General features: G+C 35.7%; 1 protein-coding gene across 9 annotated transcripts in view; it reads left to right on the top strand.

The window, feature by feature from the left end:
* Positions 1-20,674, top strand: part of PTPN4 (protein tyrosine phosphatase non-receptor type 4) — a 207,466-nt gene that overhangs the window by 88,017 nt on the left and 98,775 nt on the right. For 4 of the 9 annotated variants that reach the window (XM_044388278.3, XM_026510143.4, XM_026510147.4 and 1 more), the window contains exons 4-9: positions 8,113-8,176; positions 8,254-8,353; positions 12,717-12,761; positions 13,031-13,083; positions 13,451-13,571; positions 16,605-16,692. In XM_044388278.3, the coding sequence (XP_044244213.1) occupies positions 8,113-8,176; positions 8,254-8,353; positions 12,717-12,761; positions 13,031-13,083; positions 13,451-13,571; positions 16,605-16,692 (471 nt within the window). The remainder of the gene's footprint in view (positions 1-8,112; positions 8,177-8,253; positions 8,354-12,716; positions 12,762-13,030; positions 13,084-13,450; positions 13,572-16,604; positions 16,693-20,674) is intronic. The other 5 variants (XM_048214023.2, XM_026510148.4, XM_026510146.4 and 2 more) reach the window with 3 other exon arrangements.

The raw sequence follows: 20,674 nt of genomic DNA, 5'->3' as shown, positions 1-20,674 counted from the left end.
AAAATCTTAAAAAAAAAAAAAAAAAAGTCCTCTGTTATAGCTTTATTGCTGTCTTTTTATTCCGTTAAGTCTGTTAAAACTTGCTTTATATATTTATGTGGTCTGTTAGGTGCATAAATATTTACCAATTTTATATTTTGTTGGATTGACCCATTTATCATTATATAATAACTTTGTCTCTTATTGTAGTCTTTGTGTTAAGGTCTATTTTGTCTTGGTATAGCTACCGAGCTTTCTTTAGGTTTCCATTTGCATGTGATGTGGTTTGAAGGTGAGGTTTCCCAAGGAAGAATTTTTGAGACGTCATTGGTACAAAAAGGTGGTTTTTATTGAAGCACGGGGACAGGACCGCTGGCAGAAATAGCTGCTACCCTAGGATTGTAAGGAACAACTGATTATATACTTTAGAGTTGGTGGAAGTTAAGACAAAGGGAAGTTTCTGAGAGGACTTTCATATGCTAAAGAAGACTGACGGGATCCCAGAGGCCTAGTCAAGCTAAGATTGGTTTTCCCTCTAGCAAAGCTGTACCATTAAGACAGTTTGGAGTTTCCTGAAGGAATTCATACTCTGTCTGCCTCAAGTATTTGTCAGTGGGCTGCAAGTTATAAGAAAATTTAATTTTATGTGCATTTCCTTCTGCCTTTGTTCCCCACATCACATGGAATATCTTTTACCATCCCTTCACCTTTTGTATCCTTACATATGAAGCAAGTCTCTTGTAGGGAGCATATAGATAGATAGGTCTTTCTTTGCAATTTTCTTTCTTTGCAATTTGATGATGTTTTATAGTGGTATAGTTAGAGTCCTTTCTCTTTATTTTCTGTGTATTTACTGTAGGTTTTTGCTTTGTAGTTACCATGCAGGTTACATAAAGCAACTTATATTTTTAAGTCTATTTTAAGTTGGTAACAAGTTTCAAACATCCTAAACCTCTACATTTTTACCCCCCCATTTTATGTTTTGATGTCACAATTTACATCTTTTTACTTTGTGCGTCCATTAGCAAGTTATTGTGGTTATAGTTATTTTTACCAGTTTTATCTTTTAACCTTCATACTGGCTTAATACCTAATTAATCTGAATTTTACTATATATTTACTTTTACCAGTGAGATTTATACTTTTCTGGTTTTTTGTTACTAATTAGTACCCTTTCAGTTTAAAGAAATACCTTTAACATTTATCCAGTGGTGATGAACTTCCTTAGCTTTTGCTTATCTGGAAAACTCTTGATCACTCCTTCAATCCTGAGGTGTGGTTCTGCCAGGTAGAGTATTCTTGGTTGTCAGTTTTTCGTTTCATTCAGCACTTCGAATATGCCATTGTCTTCTGGCCTGCAAAGATTCTGCTGAAAAATCTGACGGTCTTATGGGATTTCCCTTTTAGGTGACACGTTGTTTCCTTCTTGCTGCTTTTAAAATTCTCTCCTTGAAAAAAAAAATGTGTCTTAAGTGGGTCTCTTTGGATTCCTCTTATTTGGAACTCCCTGAGATTTTTGGATCTGGTTGTCTGTTTCCTTCCCCAGGTTAAGATAGCTCTCAGCCATTATTTCTTCAAATAAGTTTTCTGCTCCTTTCTATCTCTTTTCTACTCCTGGGATCCCTATGATATGAATACTGAACGGCTAGCTATTGTCCCACAAGTCCTTTAAGCTGTCTGTACTCATTTTCATTGTTTTTTTCTTTTTGCTGCTCTGATGGGTGAGTTCTATCTTATCTTTGAGTTTACTCACTTTTTATCTGCTTCATTTAAGTCGGCTATTGAACCCTTCTAATGTATGTTTCAGTTCATCTATTGTGTTCTTCAGTTCTGTGACTTTGGTACTTTCTTGTATTTTCTATCTGTTGAAATTATCACTGTGTTCATCAGTTCTTCTGAGCTTGGTGAACAACTTTATAACTATTACTTTGAACTCTTTGTCAAGTAAATCACTTACTTCATTTCATTAAAGTCTTTTTCTGATATTTTCTCTTGTTCTTTTGTTTGGAAGTATTTCTCTGTTTGGGGGGGGGTTGCTTTTCTTTCTATATTGGTTTCTGTGCATTAGATAAATCAGTCACCTCTCCCAGTGTCGAAGAAATGGCCTTATATTGAACCTTATCATTCACCACTGCCCTAGCTCATAATTTCCCAAGCAGCCTGTTTTATTTTTAGTGGCTCCCAGTAGTTAAAGGTGTGCCAAGACCTGTCAGTGTCTCAAAGGGGAGTGTCTCAGTCAGCACCTGGATTCAGGCTGATTGGGAAGCCATACCCTCCACAGCAGCTTTTAAAGTATGCAGATACCCCTCTTTTAGGGGAATACTGGGCTTTTCTGTCTGCTCCCTCCATGCTGAGCCCTGCGGTGATAGTCAGTTAAGAACTGTTTTTTGTTTGCTGCTGTCCCCCTTTCACCTGCGAACACAAGCCCTGCAGAAGCCCTGCAGGCCCTCACAGCTGAGCCATCAAAGGGTGTGTTCTCTGGGCAGCAGACACAAGCTCCTTTCTTAGCAACAACAACAACTTGGGTGGGGCAAGAGAGTACAAAGATGGCACCCACCATCTTCTTTCCTTGGAGAGTGCCTAAGTAAGTTCTTAATAGGTGTGCCAAACTGTAAGCCTGCCCCTAAGGCCAAATCTTCAATACAAGCAAATAGGCCTCTTTCACATAAAGACTAGGGATGTGTTTTATTCTCCTTTCTCTTCATTCTGCCCTGGGAGTGGCGGCCAACCAAGAACTGTTTTTCCATTTGTTATTAGTCCCACTGGACCCATGAACACAAGCCATGAGGGGCAATAGAACCAGATGATCAAGGGGGATTCCTTGGGCAGCAGACATAAAACCTAGGTCACCAGGCATATATACAGGCTCTCCACTGGGAGACACTGGTGATCTGGAGCACAGCAGAGGGAGCTCTTGAGGATAGTACCTGCCCTCTGAGGTCTCTTGAGAGGATTACAGTCAGTTCTGAGATGTGTGGGTTTGTTTGTTTGTTTGTTTGTTTGTTTGTTTTTAAGATTTTATTTATTTATTTGAGAGAGAGCGCGCACGTGCGCGCACAAATTGGGGGTGGGGGGAGAAGCAGAGCGGGAGGGAGAGAGAATCTGAAAAAGACTCTATGCTGAGCACAGATCCGATGCTGGGCTTGGTCCCATGACTGAGAGATCATGACCTGAGTTAAAACTAGGAGTCAGACGCTTAACCACCTGAGCCACCCACGTGCCCCTAGATGTGTGTTTAATTGGAAGCCTGCTACTCTGACCACAGCTATAAGAAAAGCTAATAGGCCACCTTCACAGAAAAACTGGGTGCCTCAATTTGTTGTCTCTCTGCTGTACCTCCTATGGGTTGTAGGTGGTTAAGAACTTTCTCCATTTGTTAGAGTCCTGTGGGACCTGCAGTCTTTTGCCCCACTGGTCACCAGAACCAAACAATCTAGAGTATCTCCTGGGCAGCAGTTGAAAAAATCAAGGTGCCAGACAAGTAATATACAAGAGATGTGAGTGGCCTGGAGTGAGGCAGAGGGGGAGTGCAAAGATGGTACTTGCTAGCCTCCATCTTCAGAGACTGTTTCAGTAGGCACCCCCAGATGTGCGTTAAATTAGATGTCTTCCCCTTAGGCCCATGCTTTAAGATAAGCAAGTAAGTCTCTCTTGCAGAAAGTCTGGGCACTTTTCAGTCAGCTGCCTCTGCTCTGCCCTGGGGTAGGTGAGTTTGCACTAACCCTTTAAGAACTGTTTCTCAGTTTACTCTAGTCTTGTGGTCACAGGCTCTAGTTGGCTTTCAAAGAGGGAGGTTTTGGGCGCTCAACTGTCAGGTGCAGGACTTAAAAGTTGGGGTGCCAGATGTGTGGTTCAAACCCTTTGCTCTTCAGGGAGAAGTGTGGGGTTGTGAGTTCCCTCCTGATTGTGGATTACCATGGTGGGGGTGGGGCCTATGGGGAGAGTGTGTCTTGGCCTGTCCTTCCTACTTTGATGTGGATTTTTTCTTTCACCCAGTGGAAGGAAGTCATTCATCTAGTTTTGGGGTTTTTTTCAGAGGAAATAGTTCCATATGTGGCTTTTAGATTCAGTGTGTCCATGGGAGGAAGTAAGTTTAGGATTCTCCTACATTGCTATCTTGAACCAGAACCTCCATATTAGCTATTAATACTTGACAGGTATTAATCACTTTTAGTAAGATACCACATTTTAAATTCATACATATTACATTGCAAACAATGAGGACTCTTAAATACAGCACAGTATTTCAATTGGTAGAGCAATTTTGGGCACAGCAGATTATGATAGATGATTAGATATAGGTAATGATATAATCTCAGCACCCGTTTATATAGGAACAAAATTAGAGGGCTTACAATACTTGTTTCCAAGATGTAATAAAAAAAAGGTACTGTAAGCATTTTCACTCCCAATATGTACATGAAAACATGTCCACACACAAAAGTTAGTATTCAGATGTTCATAGCAGCATTATTTGTAATAGCTAAAAAGTGGAAACACTCATGTCCACCATCTGATGAATGAATAAACCAAGTTGTATATCTATACAGTAGAGCATAATTTATCTATTACAGTAGAATATAATTTATCAATTAAAAGGAATGACATACCACTTCATACCTAGTAGGATGGGTATCATTAAAAATACAACAGCAAGTATTGATGAGGCTACAAGGAAATCGAACCCTTTTACACAGATGGTGGTAATGTAAAATACTACAGCCCACTATGGAAATAAATTTGGCAGTTCCTTAAAAAGTTAAATATATAGTTATCATATGAGCAAATAATACCAGCCCTAGACATACACTGGAGAGAATTGAGTCACATGTTCACACAAAACTTGTTCATGAATGTTTGTAGTAGTGTAATTCATGAGAGCCAAATGATAGAAAAGGCCTAAATGGCAGTTATAAAATGGAATGAGGTACTGTTAAATGCCACAACATGGATTAACCTTGAAAACATTACATTAAATGAAAGAAGCTAGACGCAAAAGACCACCTGTTGTATAATTGCGTTCGTATGAAATGTCCAAAATAATAAAATCCATAGAGAGAGTAAGTAGATTAGTAGTTGCTAGGGGCTATGGGTGGGTGGGGGGTACTGAGACTGCTAATAGGTATGGGATTTCTTTTTGGGGGTGATGCAAGTATTCTGAATTTTAGTATTGATGGTTATACAACATAGTGAATGCATTCATGTACACTGAAGTATACATTTTACAATGGCAAATTAGATATTGTGTGAAATATATCTCAGTAAATAATGCTGTATAAAATAATGCTGGATCTGTTGGTCCTTTACATTTTATATTTTGATAAATATTGCCAAGATGTCCTACATTGAGATGGTGTCATTTTTATTCTCACGAGGTATGTATATGTACCTGTTTCTGCATTCTTGAAGCCATTGTGGTATGGCTTTAAAAGTTTTAATCTTTGCCAGTGTGTTATTGCTGAAAAATGAAAACCTAATGTAGATTACCTTTATATTTCTCTAATTATGATCAAGATTGAATATTTTTTCTTGAATGTTATATATATTTCCTGTGAACTTTCTATTCTTACCCATTATCTTTATTTCTATTAGATTGGGGTTTTTTCTTATAATGATTTGTAGAACTTGGCTGCATGTTGCCTGTTTTTCCACTTTTTCTTTTGACTTAATGATGTGTTTTCACTAGGAACAGTATCTGTACCGTCCAGTAGTGCTCACTGTAGGGTTATTGCATCTTCACGTGTTAAGCCAAGAACCTAAATCCTATCTCACTAATGTCATTGATGAGGTCTGTTAAATTTCCCAATACTTATTATTGTACTCCTTCTAAGCTTTCTCAGCTTAATACATCTATTTGTGTATATAAATGCATTTGTATCTCTGATACTATTTTAGAATATTTTAAAGGAATACTGAATATGGAAGACAGGCTTTGAATAGATTCCCCAAGCCTGAATTTTGATTATAGACAAGCATTAAAATGAATATATTATATGACTTTTTCTAGAAAACATGAAGAATGAAATCACTATAATATAAATGGGTTGAAAGATGGATAAATGGGTGGATGTACAAGGGAAAACAAATGTGTTAAGTAGGGTGATGAAAACCAGCTGATTATTGGCACAGAAACAGATCCCCCCACCATGTGCCGATTGTTGAGTCATTCAGCAGGTTTAGTCATTCATTCATCAAATTTTTTTAGTACAAATTATATGCCAAGCTCTATGCCTGCGTGCTGATTGTCTGCTTTGAATGAATCAGATTTTATCCCTTACCTCATGGAGTTCATAATCTAATGAAGGAGATGGGCAATAAAAAGGCAAAACAAACATTATGATTAAGAAAATGTTATGAAAGAAATTAATATTCCTTGCCTGTTTATAGAAAATAACTGGGGGAAATAGGAGCTTTGTGATATACTTTTGGTAGGGTGATCAGTGATGGCCAGTGAAGGCCTTTCCGAAGAGCATTTAAGCTGAGACTTAAAAGGTAATGGAAGGAGTCAGCCATGGGAAATTTGGAGTAGGACATTCTATGCATAATGAAACCTTTATTTGAAGACCCTAGGATGGCATCTGTGAGAAACAGACAAAAAGCCATAATGGCTGGAGCTTAGTAAATTGAGGTAAGAAGTGATCCTGTAAGCCCTAGTAGGGACTTTGGATCTTGCGTTGAGAAATTATCAAGAGCTATTAAGCAAAGAAGTGATATGTTCTGAAAGACTTTTCTAGCTTTGGGATGGAGAATGAAGAACAACATGGTAAGAAAAAAAGCAGGGACAGCAGCTAAGAGGCTATGGTGAGGGGCACCTGGGTGGCTCAGTCGGTTAAGTTTCTGACTCTTGGTTTCGGCTCAGGTTGTGATCTTGGGTCATGGGATCCAGCGCCTTGTAAGGCTCCGCGCTCAGCTTCAAGCCTGCTTGGGACGCTCTCTCTCTCCCCCTCCCACCCTCCCTCCTTCCTCTTCTCCCTGCTGGGTGCCCATGCACACACTCTGTAAGATAAATAAATCTTTAAAAAAAAAAAAAAAGAGAGGCTATGGCCAGAGCTATCCCAGACATAAGGATGGTGGCAGAGTGGATGGAGAAGAACTGCTAAATTCAAGGTATAGTTGGAAGGTAGAATCAGCTGGATTTGATGTGTTGGATGCTGTGGATAGTGGAAAGGGAAGATTTCCGAATTACTCTCAGCCATTTGTTATTAAAATCTATGTACTCTGTGTGGAATCAAGTATGGGTGTTAGGAGTATGTTTTATACATAATGATACATAAGTTGATATTTATGTAGTGCTTTGAAAATACTGCCACATCTAATACTGATTTGGGGTTCTTTAATTTTTTTTAACTGAAACATGTTGGCAATCTGAATTTAGTTATAGTTTTCCTGAAGTAGTGCTTAACTGGCATTCAGAAGTGTTGAGGCTACTTAAAAATCTCACACCAAAAAAATCAGTCCTTCCCCTAACTAAACACTATCTCTTACAAAGAGATAGTTATTTGGGGAGGGGGTAAGGGGAGATAGTTTTATTTTTGAAGGAATAGAGTGGAAGTTAGAAAGTTTTTCGTAAGAGTTGGGGTGTGTGGGTGGCTTGGTTGGTTGAATGTCTGACTCTTGATCTCAGCTCAGGTCTTAATCTCAGGGTCGTGAGTTCAAGCCTTGTATTGGGCTCCATGCTGGGTGTGGAGCCTACTTAAAAAAAGGAAAGGGAAATTTTTCTCAACAGTATATTTTCATGATGTGTAGTTAGATTTTGTCTGAATGGGAGTATATATAAAGTCAACTAGATTTTTATGAAAGATATCAAGAATTTTAAAAACTTGCCACACTGTTACATAATATAGTTAAATTAACAGAAATCACTTCAGATTGCTATTACTAAGCATTTTTCTTTTTGGAATAGAGGTTATTGCACACTGTATAATTTCAGGGGAAATTCAAATAAAAAACTTAGAGGTACCACAAATACATTCAGTACTTTCTAGTATAATTTTGTTATACTTGAGATGAATATCTGTAAATTGATTATTTTTTTCCCAGACTGTTTTCAAAATGCAGTGTTTAGCATTGATCTTCAAATGTTACAGATTTGCAAGAACTGATATATTAGTTCCTCAAGGAAAAAGAAATCAGTCTTATTTGTTTGTTTTTCAGAGGTGGCTGGATCCAAACAAACCAATAAGGAAGCAGCTAAAGAGTGAGCATACATATTTACTTGACATTTTACAAGTATACTTTATAAAGATAAAGGGTTAATATAATCTGATTAATTAGAACTGCTTTTATTAATTCTAGGAGGATCTCCTTACAGTTTGAACTTTAGAGTCAAATTTTTTGTAAGTGACCCCAACAAGTTACAAGAAGAATACACAAGGTGGGTTTATGGAGCATATTTTTCCTGAAAACATTGTCAGAACTATTATGAAATTTTGAAGTTATTTAGGCAGAAATAGATTGTCATAGTGTGTAATTCTGAAATTCCCAGCCATCACACAGAATGGGTTATAGATCTTTCATGTTTCCTCCCCTCTTGGATGGCTGGGAGGGCTTTAGGAGATTGGAACCCATGACCACCGCATCCAGCCACAAGCAGCCTGCTGAACCATATGAAATTAGATTTTTCTCTTTGTAAAAAAAAAACGGTTAAGAAGCACTGCTGTAACTAATTGAGGTAATCAGATGATGTTATAATTTTACCCCAGTGATGCTGCGTAGTGAGAATTGTGACTGCTTTTTTTTTTCATGTAAAAGCATATTCTATATATATATTTTTATTTCCATTGAGGAGAACATAGAATCTAGAAAAATATATAACCATTATGTGCAGGAGTAATGGTCAACAGGTTCCTTTTTTTTCCTCTGAAAATAGAATCTGTTCCCTTTTGCTAATAAGATTCAGAGTCTTTTATTTTTTTCCTCCACCCCTACCATTTTCCTTAAAAGTATAATTAACATACATTGTTGTTGGTTCAGGTGAGCAGGTACCTTTTTATAAAGGATGTTGGCAGAGAGTGCACTAGCAGACTTAGGTCTGTGAGTGCCCACTTTATTGGCCATTTTAGGTCTGCTCTTGAGTCACGATCTAATTTTGTTGTCACTTCTACTTGACAAAGTGTACACAAGAATGACCCAGATGATCATTTTGAGAATATATGAATGTTTGGTGAGCTGTTTAAAGTAGAAATGGGAATAATCACAGTGTGGTATCTGTACCCGAATCTTGTGTATTACTTTTGAAAGACAGAAGTAGTAATTAGTTTTTTTTTTTAAAGACTAAATAAAAATATAAGACCTTCCATAAAAGTCTCATATAAGAATATAGGTCAGTGATTATATTCAGAATTACTTTAAAAGATAGGTGCTAAATTAACATTCTGTAGCTAAAGCTACCTGTAGATAGGCTTTGAGATATTACCATGTTGGCCATTGTTTAGAATACTGTGGTGATTGGAGCAACAAAAGAATAAATTAAAAATATTTAGCTGTATCTGCCAATCCTCAGGTGTTTATAAAATAGTTTTCATCAGACCGGGTAAGAAAAGTTAGATTGACATTCTTGAGAGTCCTTTTCTGTGTGTTTGTTGAGGTCAGGGTGTTACCTTTTTTATAACAGAATTTAGGAATGTAAGCCCTGGATTAGGCAGTCCTAACATTCAAAACTAATAATATTTCCAAGGTAATTTATCTTGAAAAGCAAAGTTGTGTTATATGAATAACCTTCAGTTTAATATCATAGCTCTTAATCAGTCAAGTTTTGTTGTTAAATAATTAAAATAAAATCTTTTATCTTAATAAATAATTCTTAGTATTGTAAAACTTTCCCTAATTCTGGCTTAACTTCAAGGAAACTACTCTGAATTAATGAAAATTATGAATTATAAAATATTTTTAAGTGCATTTTACTGTTTCCTGGTAAATGTAACCTGAAATCAAGTAGCAGAGTATTCCATAATCCATATTTTAATATGTATTATGTATATGTAATATGTATATGTAATCAGAGTTTTAAATGTGTAAGAAATATTTGTAATTAAAAGACCAATAATTTGAAATTGGATTTCTAATGTTTTTAATATTTATGAAAGGTTTGTTAGTATAGCAATTAAAATATTGTCATTTGCAGCCATAGTCATAACTTCACTCAAAATAATGTCTTTGAATTTCTTAATGACACTTGAATGTGTTGATTCTTTTATAGCCTGTGTTTAAAACATAATCAAGCAATAAATGTATCTCAGTGATAATTAAGTCATAATATCTTCCTGAAGTAGAAGAAGGTAAAAAGCCAAGTTTGTCAGTAATCAAGCAATTACTTTGTGCTCAATCTGTTGTCTAGAGGATTATCTTTGTTTTCACGAGAAATAATGTATTCTTTCAAAAGTCCTCTATAATAGAATGTCCTAGAATCTTGTAACTGGTGGTATTTGGTGAAATGAGGTAAGTAGCTAGTTCTTATTATATTACCAAAGAATATATCAGTGAATCTCTACCCTCACTACAACTTAGAGTCACTTAGGGGAGCTTTAAAACATGTTGATGCCTTGGTCATACCCCCTGAGATACTCTGATTTAATTAGGTCTCAGATGGGACCTGCGCATAGACATTATTACAGACTTCCCAGGTGATTCTAAAATGCAGCCAGGGTTAAGAAATACCCCTTTAAAACTTTAGTGCTTGGGTAGCCTTAATGCAGTGGTCATGATTAATAATATGACACCTTCAGCCACAGTTGCTAAATTTTTAGGACTAGTTTAAACCCACAAAACAGGAAACATGCCATACCTCCTTACCTTGAGATTCCATTCTAGATAAGTCGTAGGAAGGAGTGGACCTATAGAGCTTACAGGTCATTTGGTATTAGCAGGTGCAGGCACCCTTAGAATTGGAATTTTCTCAGGAGTCATGACACTACAGATGACATTTCTTTGGTACCTTTTTCATGCTTAGGTATAAGTGCTCATGGTGTTGGTTATTGTCTGGATTAGAAAAGTTGTATTATTTTTACAGATTAAACATGTTGTTTCTATATTTATCTCAAACATGATTAATCTATCTTAAAAGTGTTAATTGTCTTTAAAAATTGGGTTTTTATCACCTTATTTAGGGCCCATGGGATACATATACTAGACAAGTGATACTACTTCCTTTTTTACAAATATAGAAATGAAGGCTCAGCCAAATTTTAAGTAGTTTGCTAAAGAGCACTGGCTGGTTTAGCTTAAGGACTTGAATTCTGGTTTCCACTCTGTCAGTCCTTACAGGGTGGTATATAAGTAAAATTCAGCAGGCTTAGGTATTATTTGTGTAAGATTTACAATATTATGTCAAGAATATATATGCCTTTTCAATCTTAATTATAAGATTGGTTCCTACCAGGAACCTCTAAATTTTAATTATGAAACCAAGTAAGCTAGGTAGAAAAATATTGTCTTACATTGAATAAGTAGGTAATATTTACAATATTACATATTCTCACAAGGAGTTTATATACTTCATTAATATATGAAGCTAAATATTTGTATCAACTTTAAAAAAATTAGCGAATATCTGATTCTCTGAAATACTTAATTACATTTTTTGGTAATTTGAATATTGTCATGGAGCTCTTTAATAATTTTAATCAGCCAAACAACTAAAATTGTTAAACATGATTTTTGATTCTTGGAGTATGTATACTTTTTTCAGTGGGGTAAAATAAAGTCTTAAACTTCCCTGTTTAAGCATTTAAAGCCACAAAATTTGGTCTTCTGCCAACATTACACAGCACAGGAGACTTACTACAAGCATTGACACATCTATGAGGGAATGACTTACCCCACTAGTGGGGATAGAAAGACAGTGACATCTTACAAGCAATCTCAGCATTTTTTTTTTAAGATTTTATTTTATTTATTTGACAGAGAGACAGCCAGCGAGAGAGGGAACACAAGCAGGGGGAGTGGGAGAGGAAGAAGCAGGCTCCCAGCAGAAGAGCCTGACGTGGGGCCCGATCCTAGAACTCTGGGATCACGCCCTGAGCTGAAGGCAGACGCTTAACGACTGAGCCACCTAGGCGCCCCTCAGCATACTTTTTAATAGAAATTTATATTTTTGTTGGTTTTAAAGGAAGTTCGGTACTTGGCAATTCTAATAGTAGGGAAGGGAGCTTAGGTTTTTTGTTTTGTTTTGTTTTGTTTTGTTTTGTTTCTGAACAAAGAGAGCTTTCTTAACTCAAATGAAAATGGAAGGGTGCTTTTCTACATTTAGCAGCTTCCGGTAGCATGATGAGAAGATGACCATAAGCCTGTCTTTGCAGCTGGCTTTCTATCTCAGCAGAAAGGATGACTTTCTCCACTTGATCTCTAGTGCATTGCTACTGTCAGCTCTCCTATGTCTCTGACTCAAGATTTCTGTGTTTCCCAGTTCTAATTTTTACAAACACCAATCTTCAGAGTATTCTCCCTAATCTCCCTTAGTCACATAACTCTTAAAGATCTTGAGTTTTTATAATAGAAGCTAGTGGAAACAAGTTATTTGAAGTACAGAATCTCATTTATCAAAGAATTTTAAAGATTGGGATTCATGAATTTATGAAAGCTTATTTAAAAAATATCTTAACTTGTGCTAATATGTAGATTATAAAAGCAAATATTTAAATATTTCACTTTTATTAGTTAATATAAGTATACAATTTTTAAACCCTAAATGTTGTAATTCCAGTCATTGCTAAATGTTATCTCTTGCTCTTTTTTTTAAGGTACCAGTATTTTTTGCAAATTAAACAAGACATTCTCACTGGAAGGTGGGCTATTTTAAATTTTTAAAAACGGGCTTTAAAAGTACTTTTAATTGTGTATTATTTAAGTAACTTGTGATCATTGCAAATGAATTATCTATTGAAAGATGGTTACATACAGCATGAATTTTTTTCATCACTTAAGTTCATTACTTAATAGTTAAAATGTTTAAGTCACGGGAACTTCGTATGTGACTAGTATTATATAAATTACAGTGCTTTTGAAATTATTCTGTTTAACCATGGGTTATGTATTTTCTGTTTTGTTTTATTAGATTGCCCTGTCCTTATAATACTGCTGCCCTTTTGGCTTCATTTGCTGTTCAGTGTAAGTATCAACCCACTCTGGAGTCACATAGCATGTGATTGAGTGGTCTGTGTTGATAGTACAGTGCCTTTAATGCAGGAGTTCTTAGACATATGTTACTATACAGAAAAAAGTGATTGCAAAGGAAATATAATGGAGCATTCATTAGTTAGCAATTACTTAGATTCCTGAAAAAAAGTTTTTCTGAAGTTGTTTGAAACCTAGAAGAATGTTAAGTGTGTTGTTATAACTTGCTTACATGGTAGCTAGCAGTTAAACAAATATTTTACTTCCGGAAATAAAATGGAATTCACAACATGGATGATTTGGCTATCAGAATTACAAAATGTGTTTATTAAGTTGTGACTGCTTTCCTTCCATGTAATAGCTGAACTTGGAGACTACAATCAGTCAGAAAACTTGCCAGGCTACCTCTCAGATTATTCTTTCATTCCTAATCAACCTCAAGATTTTGAAAAAGAAATTGCAAAGTTACATCAGCAACATACGTAAGGACTTATTTACTTTTCCAAGCTTATTTCATAAACTTCTTAATGGCATCTTTTCTAGAGAAATGTTTAAAATTATTTCTAATGTGATTGTGATATTTACTTAATACAGAACAGTTACTGTTATGTAAAATAGTAGGATTGATGTAAGGAAATGTGGGTTGTCTATACTAAAAAAAAATCATTGCTAATTTCGTAGAATATATGAAGCTTTCTTTCATTTCTAGTGAGAACCATAAAACTGTATGTAAACAGAAATTTGCTATTGGGGCGCCTGGGTGACTCGGTTAGTTGAACCTCCGACTCTTGATCTCAGCTCAGGTCTTGATCTCAGGGTTGTGAGTTCAGGCCCCACGCTGGGCTCCATGGTGGACATGGAGCCTACTGAAAGAGAGAGAGGGGGAGGGGGAGGGAGGGAGGAAGGACGCAAGGGCAGAAGGAAGGAGGGGAGGGAGGGAGGGAAGGAAGGAAGGAAGGAAAGAAGGAAGGAAGGAAGGAAGGAAAAAATTTGCTCTTACGTAAAGTTGACAGTTCTTTAAGAAGGAATTTTAGAATATTAATAGTATGTTCACAGATCAGTTGTTACGGATCAGTCTGCTTAGCAATTCTTCCTTAGTTTTTAGCTGTTTGAAACGAATCATTTGTTTGGTAATGAGCCAAGAGGAGAAAAGGAACCTTATGTAATATTAAATTAATTTTTAAAAGTCCTTTATAAAGTAGCATTTTTTTCATTCATAGCAATATTCAACTTTGATATTTTGTGATGACATAATTTGTTTCAAGAAGAGATTTATTACTTTGAATAGAAAATAATAGTGTTTATTGGTTTACTTTTGCTTTAACATGCAATTCAGAATGCTCAACGGTGGAACTAAGGCAGTATTGCTTATTGGCTAGGAAAAGTTTGAACTAGAGAGCCAGACTGCCTGGTCTGAAATTCTGGTTAAGACAACTTAACTCTCTTATAATCTTGGCCAAATTGCTTTCTATCTCTGCTTCTCTGTTTCATTATATATTATCTGGGGATAATAAAAGTATCTACCTTTGGAGTTAATGTAAGGATTAAGTGAGTTTATATATACAAAGTACTGAGAACAGTGCCCGGCACATGGTAAGCACTAAAGAAATATTAGCTCTTAATATTAAGGAAACTTACTTTCATTTGGTAATGGCCCATGTATCTAAAACAGGTTGGCAAACTGGCCTACTGCCTATTTTTGTATGGCCCATGAGCTAAGAATGATTTGTACATTTTAAATGTGTTTGAGAAAAATACAAAAAGAAGAATAATATTTCATGGCGTGTGAAATTTTGAGAAATTCCGTTTTCCATAAATGAACATTTATCAGAGCATAGATTCCCTTATTTGTCCTCATGTCTGTGACTGCTTTCATATAACAGCAGAGTTGAGTAGTTACAGCAGAGACCATGTGACCTGAAAGCCTGAAGTATTTACTATCTAGCTCTTTTCAATAAAAGTTTGCTGACCTCTGATCTAAAATAAGACTAATAAAATGAGAATTTCAATAGACTGGCCTAATGCCAGTGAGGGGGCTGTTTTGGTCTAACAGTAGAAATGCCATTTGTAATAAAAGTTTTACACATACCATATCTGAATCAAGCATTTAACGATAAACCAGATTTTTAAAAATTTGCCAGTAATGGAGAAATCCGTTAAGGAAAAAGTTTGACAAGGTATTGGTTATATATTTGTATTTGGTTTAAAGAAATGATTCTTCAGATCTTCATTTTTTATTTATTTATTTTTTTAAAGATTTTTAAAATTTATTTGACAGAGACACAGCAAGAGAGGGAACACAAACAGGGGGAGTGGAAGAGGGGGAAGCAGGCTTCCCGCTGAGCAGGGAGCCCGATGCGGGGCTCGATCCCAGGACCCTGGGATCATGACCTGAGCCGAAGGCAGACGCTTAACGACTGAGCCACCCAGGAGCCCCATGATTCCTCAGATCTTTAAACAGAAAAAAATAGAATCATCCAGTTTAACTGAGGAGTAGGGGGTGGGGTGAGGAGGTAGGGTATTTATTTAACTTAATTGAATGTTACAGAAAATTGGGGTATGTGTGCTTTTTTTAGGAATCCCATTTTTATGATAATGCTTTGGTAGGCAACATAGTAATTCGGCAAGTCTGTTCCTTATGCTACGCTCACAAATGTAGCTACAATCTGATACCATACAATGCTATTACAGTACCATTGACTATATTCCCTATACTGTGTCTCATGATTCCTCACGATTAACTCATTCTATAACTAGAAGCCTGTATCTCCCACTCCCTTTCACCCATTTTGCCCATCCCCTTTGGCAACCATCATTTTGTTCTCTGCATTTATGGGTCTCTTTATGCTTTTTGTTTCTTAATTTTTTTAGATTCCACATATAAGTGAAATCATATTGTGTTTGTCTTTCTTAGTCTGACTTATTCACTTAGAATAATATTCCCTAGGTCCATTCATTTTGTCACAAATGGCAAGATCTCATTCTTTTTTTATGGCTGTGTAATACTCCATTGTATATATAAACCATGTCGTATCAGTGGACACTGACTTGCTTCCATATCTTGGCTGTTGTAAATAATGCTGCAATAAAGATAGGGGTGCATATATTTTTTTGAATTAGTGTTTTCATTTTCTTTGGGTGAATACCCAGTAGTGGAATTACTAGATCATACGGTATTTTTAATTTTTTGAGGAACCTCCATACTGTTTTCCACAGTAGCTACACCAGTTTGCATTCCCACCAACAGTGCACAAGGGTTCCTTTTTCTCTGCATCCCCTGGTGCATTCTTGTATTTCTGGAAAATAAAATATTCTACAAAATAAAAATTTGTGTTCCTGAAAGTGCACCCTCCAGGTAAGTTAGACATTACTGTACAGAACCAAGAGGAATAGTCATGCAAAGTGTATTATAAAAGGTTCAACCAGAATGCTAAAATTTTTCCAGATAAATAAGCTTTTTTTCTAATTTGGCCTTATTTGTGATTGGTTTCATTTTTAACATAATGTCTTTACAGAGGTTTATCTCCTGCAGAAGCAGAATTTAATTACCTGAACACAGCACGTACCTTAGAACTCTATGGAGTTGAATTCCACTATGCAAGGGTAAGTGAAGAGAACTAATTTGATCTTGTTGAGTTAGGCTCCATTTAGTCAGTATCAAAGTTTTTATTTAATGTCCTGTTAAGATTAAGCAACAAATGGAATAACTAGTGAGTGCTGCCAGCATAGTTGCACTGAAAATTAGAAGTATTTTCACAATCACTTAAGATTTAATACCTGAAGAGAAGAATGTTTGAAGTGGATTTTTTGTGTTATTTTTCTTCAAGTTGGTTAGTGTTCTGTGTTACAAAGATAATTTTTGCAGACCATAAGAGATAATAAAAAATTATATAGGAAAAGTAGGGTTTGTTGCCTTCATCATTATTATTATAAAAGATGCTTTCACCTCAGTGAGACTTGTATTGTTTTCATCATTTAGTGACATTATAAATGTTTATTTTTAAAGCACAGAATGAAGTATATTAACATACTTTGGTTGTGTTTCTCCTCTGCCACAAATCCGTTTATTTAGATGGAATTTACAGTCACTGGCTTCTTCTCTATGGAGCTCTGTAACAACATTTTTCATTGTGTCAAACTTTGCTGCTTCCAAAAGACCCTTTTCCCCTGCTGTAGGCATATTTCTAAGTGGCTATCCTTCATTTGTGTGTCTCTACCTAGATTCCTTGTCATGATCTCTTTATCAAGAGGTTATAGTCCTTTAGAAGTACCTGGAGTACAGCTTTTCTACATAAGTGGAATTATAAGTAATCACTGGTTGAGTTGGTGATAGATTTTATAGTCTCTTGTGACAAATTGCCAAGCCTAATAAAGATAACAGCCTAAAAGGGAGTTAAGTTTTTCTTAGATAGATATTTTGAATTTATTTTAATATACATATTCAAAGTTCTGTTCCATGTAGTGGTTTTATTGTTGAGGGCCTCACCTGGCCATGTTCTTCTAGAGAGGAGTGTTAGTTCTTATATTTCACAAAGCTTATGTTAGTCTCTCCTTTAAAAAAACCAAATGACTTGCTTTCCTCACATGACTATATCTGGTAATTCTGAGTGCTTGTAACTTGGAAATCTATTTGTCTGATTCCATTTAAAATGTGTAGGTAAGGCTCTCTTGAACTTCTTGTTTTCTTTAAAATGTGCCCCATCCCCCTCTTGTTATTTGGAGTGGTTACATTTTAACACGATTCTCTAAAATGTAACATAGTGGTCAATATTTTGCAACTAGATTTTGTTTTTTATCATAATACAGTTTAAAACTAATGAAACTTTACATATGTGAAGTAAACTATGGTTAACAATAAAAAGAACACTAAATTCAGTCATTTTAGCCCTTAGCAGTTTTGTAAGGGTAGTGTATGTTGGTATGTGATCTCACCGACTGCTATCAGCGAAGTGCAAAGAGTGATTTAAGTGAAGTGCTAGATCTCATACATAATTAACCATATTGTTATTTATTGATTTGATTAAGGTAGGATTTTTTGTTATTTATTAGATTATAAAACCCTTTCTAAGCCATAAATGTAGAGTTACAGATTAAATTAAATTTTAAGTGATCAAAGTTATTTAGAAACGTATTTGTACCAATAAAAAATACCAGGAAAGGATGTTTCTGTTGTGTGTGGATACAGAGAACTCAAGAAGAAAACATGCAGATGTTTAGTGAATGTGAAGGGGAATTTTACAGCATCCTGAACAGAAAGGGGAAAAAAGTGGAGGGGAGAGAATACATAAAGAGAATACTTAAGTTTTAACTCACTCTCACAAGCAAAAGTATGTTCGAAATAATATTTTATTTGGAAAAACGAAGTAAGATGTTTTCTGTCTGCCGTCAATATGTAGATTGAAAAAATCAGAGAGTAGAACATATTTATAGCAATCTGCAAAATACAAATAAGGTTTACAGCATTCATTGAGGTGGTTCTGATAGGTGCCTTGCACAGTGTTAGTGCTAACTTAGTGAGCAAAACATCAATTATCCCTGCCCTCATGGAGCTTGCTGGATGGTGGGGGAGAAAGAAATGGAGCATGTATTGACAATTACATATGTGAAGGCATGAACAGAAAGTGCAGAATGCTATGGGATTATATGACAACATATCTAATCCAGCCTGGGAGCAAAGGGTAGGGAAGGCTTCTTAGAAGAAGTAATTTACTAAAGCCAGAAGAATGAATAAGAATTAACCAAAAGAGTAGTTTTCACCATGGCCTATTGGCATGAGTAAAGACCTGAAATCCAGAGAGAACATGCATATTTGAGAAAATAAAAAACATTTTGTATGTCTAGGAGATTATATGGATAAGGGAAAAGGAAAATGCCGAGAAAAGAAAGAATGAAAACTTCTGTGTAAAAAGGAGAGAGATTTGCGGGGGAGAAAGCACAGGGATATTTTGTTTTTTAAGATAACATAGTAAATGGATTTTTTTTTTTTTTTTTTTGGTGTGTGTGTGTGTGTGTGTTCAGTTCTGTAAGTTTTAGCACATGTATAGATTCATGTAACCACCACCACAATCAGAATAAGGACAGTCCATTACCCCATAAAATCTTGCTCCTGATACTTTATAATCTAACCTTCTGCTTCCCCCTAATCCCTGGCAACCACCGGTCTATTTTCTGACTCTATAGTTCTATCCTTTCCAAAATGTCTCATAAATGGAATCCTATGTTATGTAACCTTCTGAGACTGGTTTTTTACAGTAATACATTTGAGATTTATCCAACTTATTATGTATTTCAATAATTCATTCTTTTTGTTTGTTTATTCATTCACCCATTGAAGAACATCTGGATTGTTTCTAGTAGTTTTGTTTTGTTTTGTTTTGTTTTTGTTAATAGACTACTGGAAAAATTCATTTACACATTTTTTTTTTGTGTATTTAAGTTCTCATTTCTGTAGGGTAAAAACCCCAGAGTGGGATTGCTGGATCATATAGTAAGTGTGTATTTAGCTTTATATGAAACTGCCGAATTGTTTTCCAGAGTGTTTGAACCATTTTGTATCCCTGCTAACAATATGTGCAAGATCCAGTCATTCACATCCTTTTTGGCGTGTGGTGCTGTCCATTTTGTTTTGTTTCTTTTTAAGCTTTTCTAATAGGTGTGTTTTATCTTAGCACGGATTTACTTTGCATTTCTCTGTGACTAATGATGTTGAGCATCATGTCTTCTTTGATGAATGTCTATTCAGATGTTTTGCCCATTATTTAATTCCATTGTTTCGTTTCTTGCTCTTTTTTTTTTAAAGAACTCTATATATTCTAGATACACTTTTTTAAAAAGATTTTTATTTATTATTTATTTAAGAGAGAGACTGACAAGAGACAATGAGAGAGAGCATGAGCAGGGAAGAGAGGGAGAAGCAGGCTCCATGCTCAGTGTGGAGTCCAACATGGGGCTTGATCCCAGGACCCTGGGATCATGACCTGAGCCAAAGGCAGACAACTTAAATGACTGAGCCACCCAGGTGCCCCTATATAAACTTTTTTGATGAATATGTCATTTGCAAATATTTTTCCCCCACTCTTTGGTTTGCCCTTTTATTCTCTTAACAGTGTCTTTCACAGAGCAAAAGAAAGTGATAGATTCTAATATTCCTTATTCAATCACTGATAGAACAGATGGTCTACCCAAGTTTTAGGCTTCGTTGTGAATATCTTATTTCCATACATATTTGTAATAATGATGAAGGTAATTCTACCGAAAAGTAAATTTTGCCCGTCAGAGTTTTAAGAAAAGGAAAGCTTAATGATGCTATTTTGATTATTCATTCATTCATTCAGTGCATATTTATTGAGCACCTTCTAAGTTGCAAGTCCTGTTAATAGACACCATTGATATAGTAGTGAATGAGGCAGATAAAACCAAACTCTCATGAAGCTTGCATTCTGTTGGGCAAGACAGATCATAAACAAATAATTGAGTACATCAGAATACATAGCAGGTGTTCCATGGAAGTAAAGTTCAGTAACAGGCAAAATACCAATCTATACTGATAGAAGTGAGAATAGCAGTCACCCCTGGAAGGGTTTTA

Source organism: Ursus arctos, unplaced genomic scaffold (genome assembly GCF_023065955.2).
Source record: "Ursus arctos isolate Adak ecotype North America unplaced genomic scaffold, UrsArc2.0 scaffold_1, whole genome shotgun sequence".
NCBI lineage: Eukaryota > Metazoa > Chordata > Mammalia > Carnivora > Ursidae > Ursus > Ursus arctos.
Note: the sequence above shows the minus strand (reverse complement) of the source record. Positions and strands in the feature narration are given on the sequence as shown.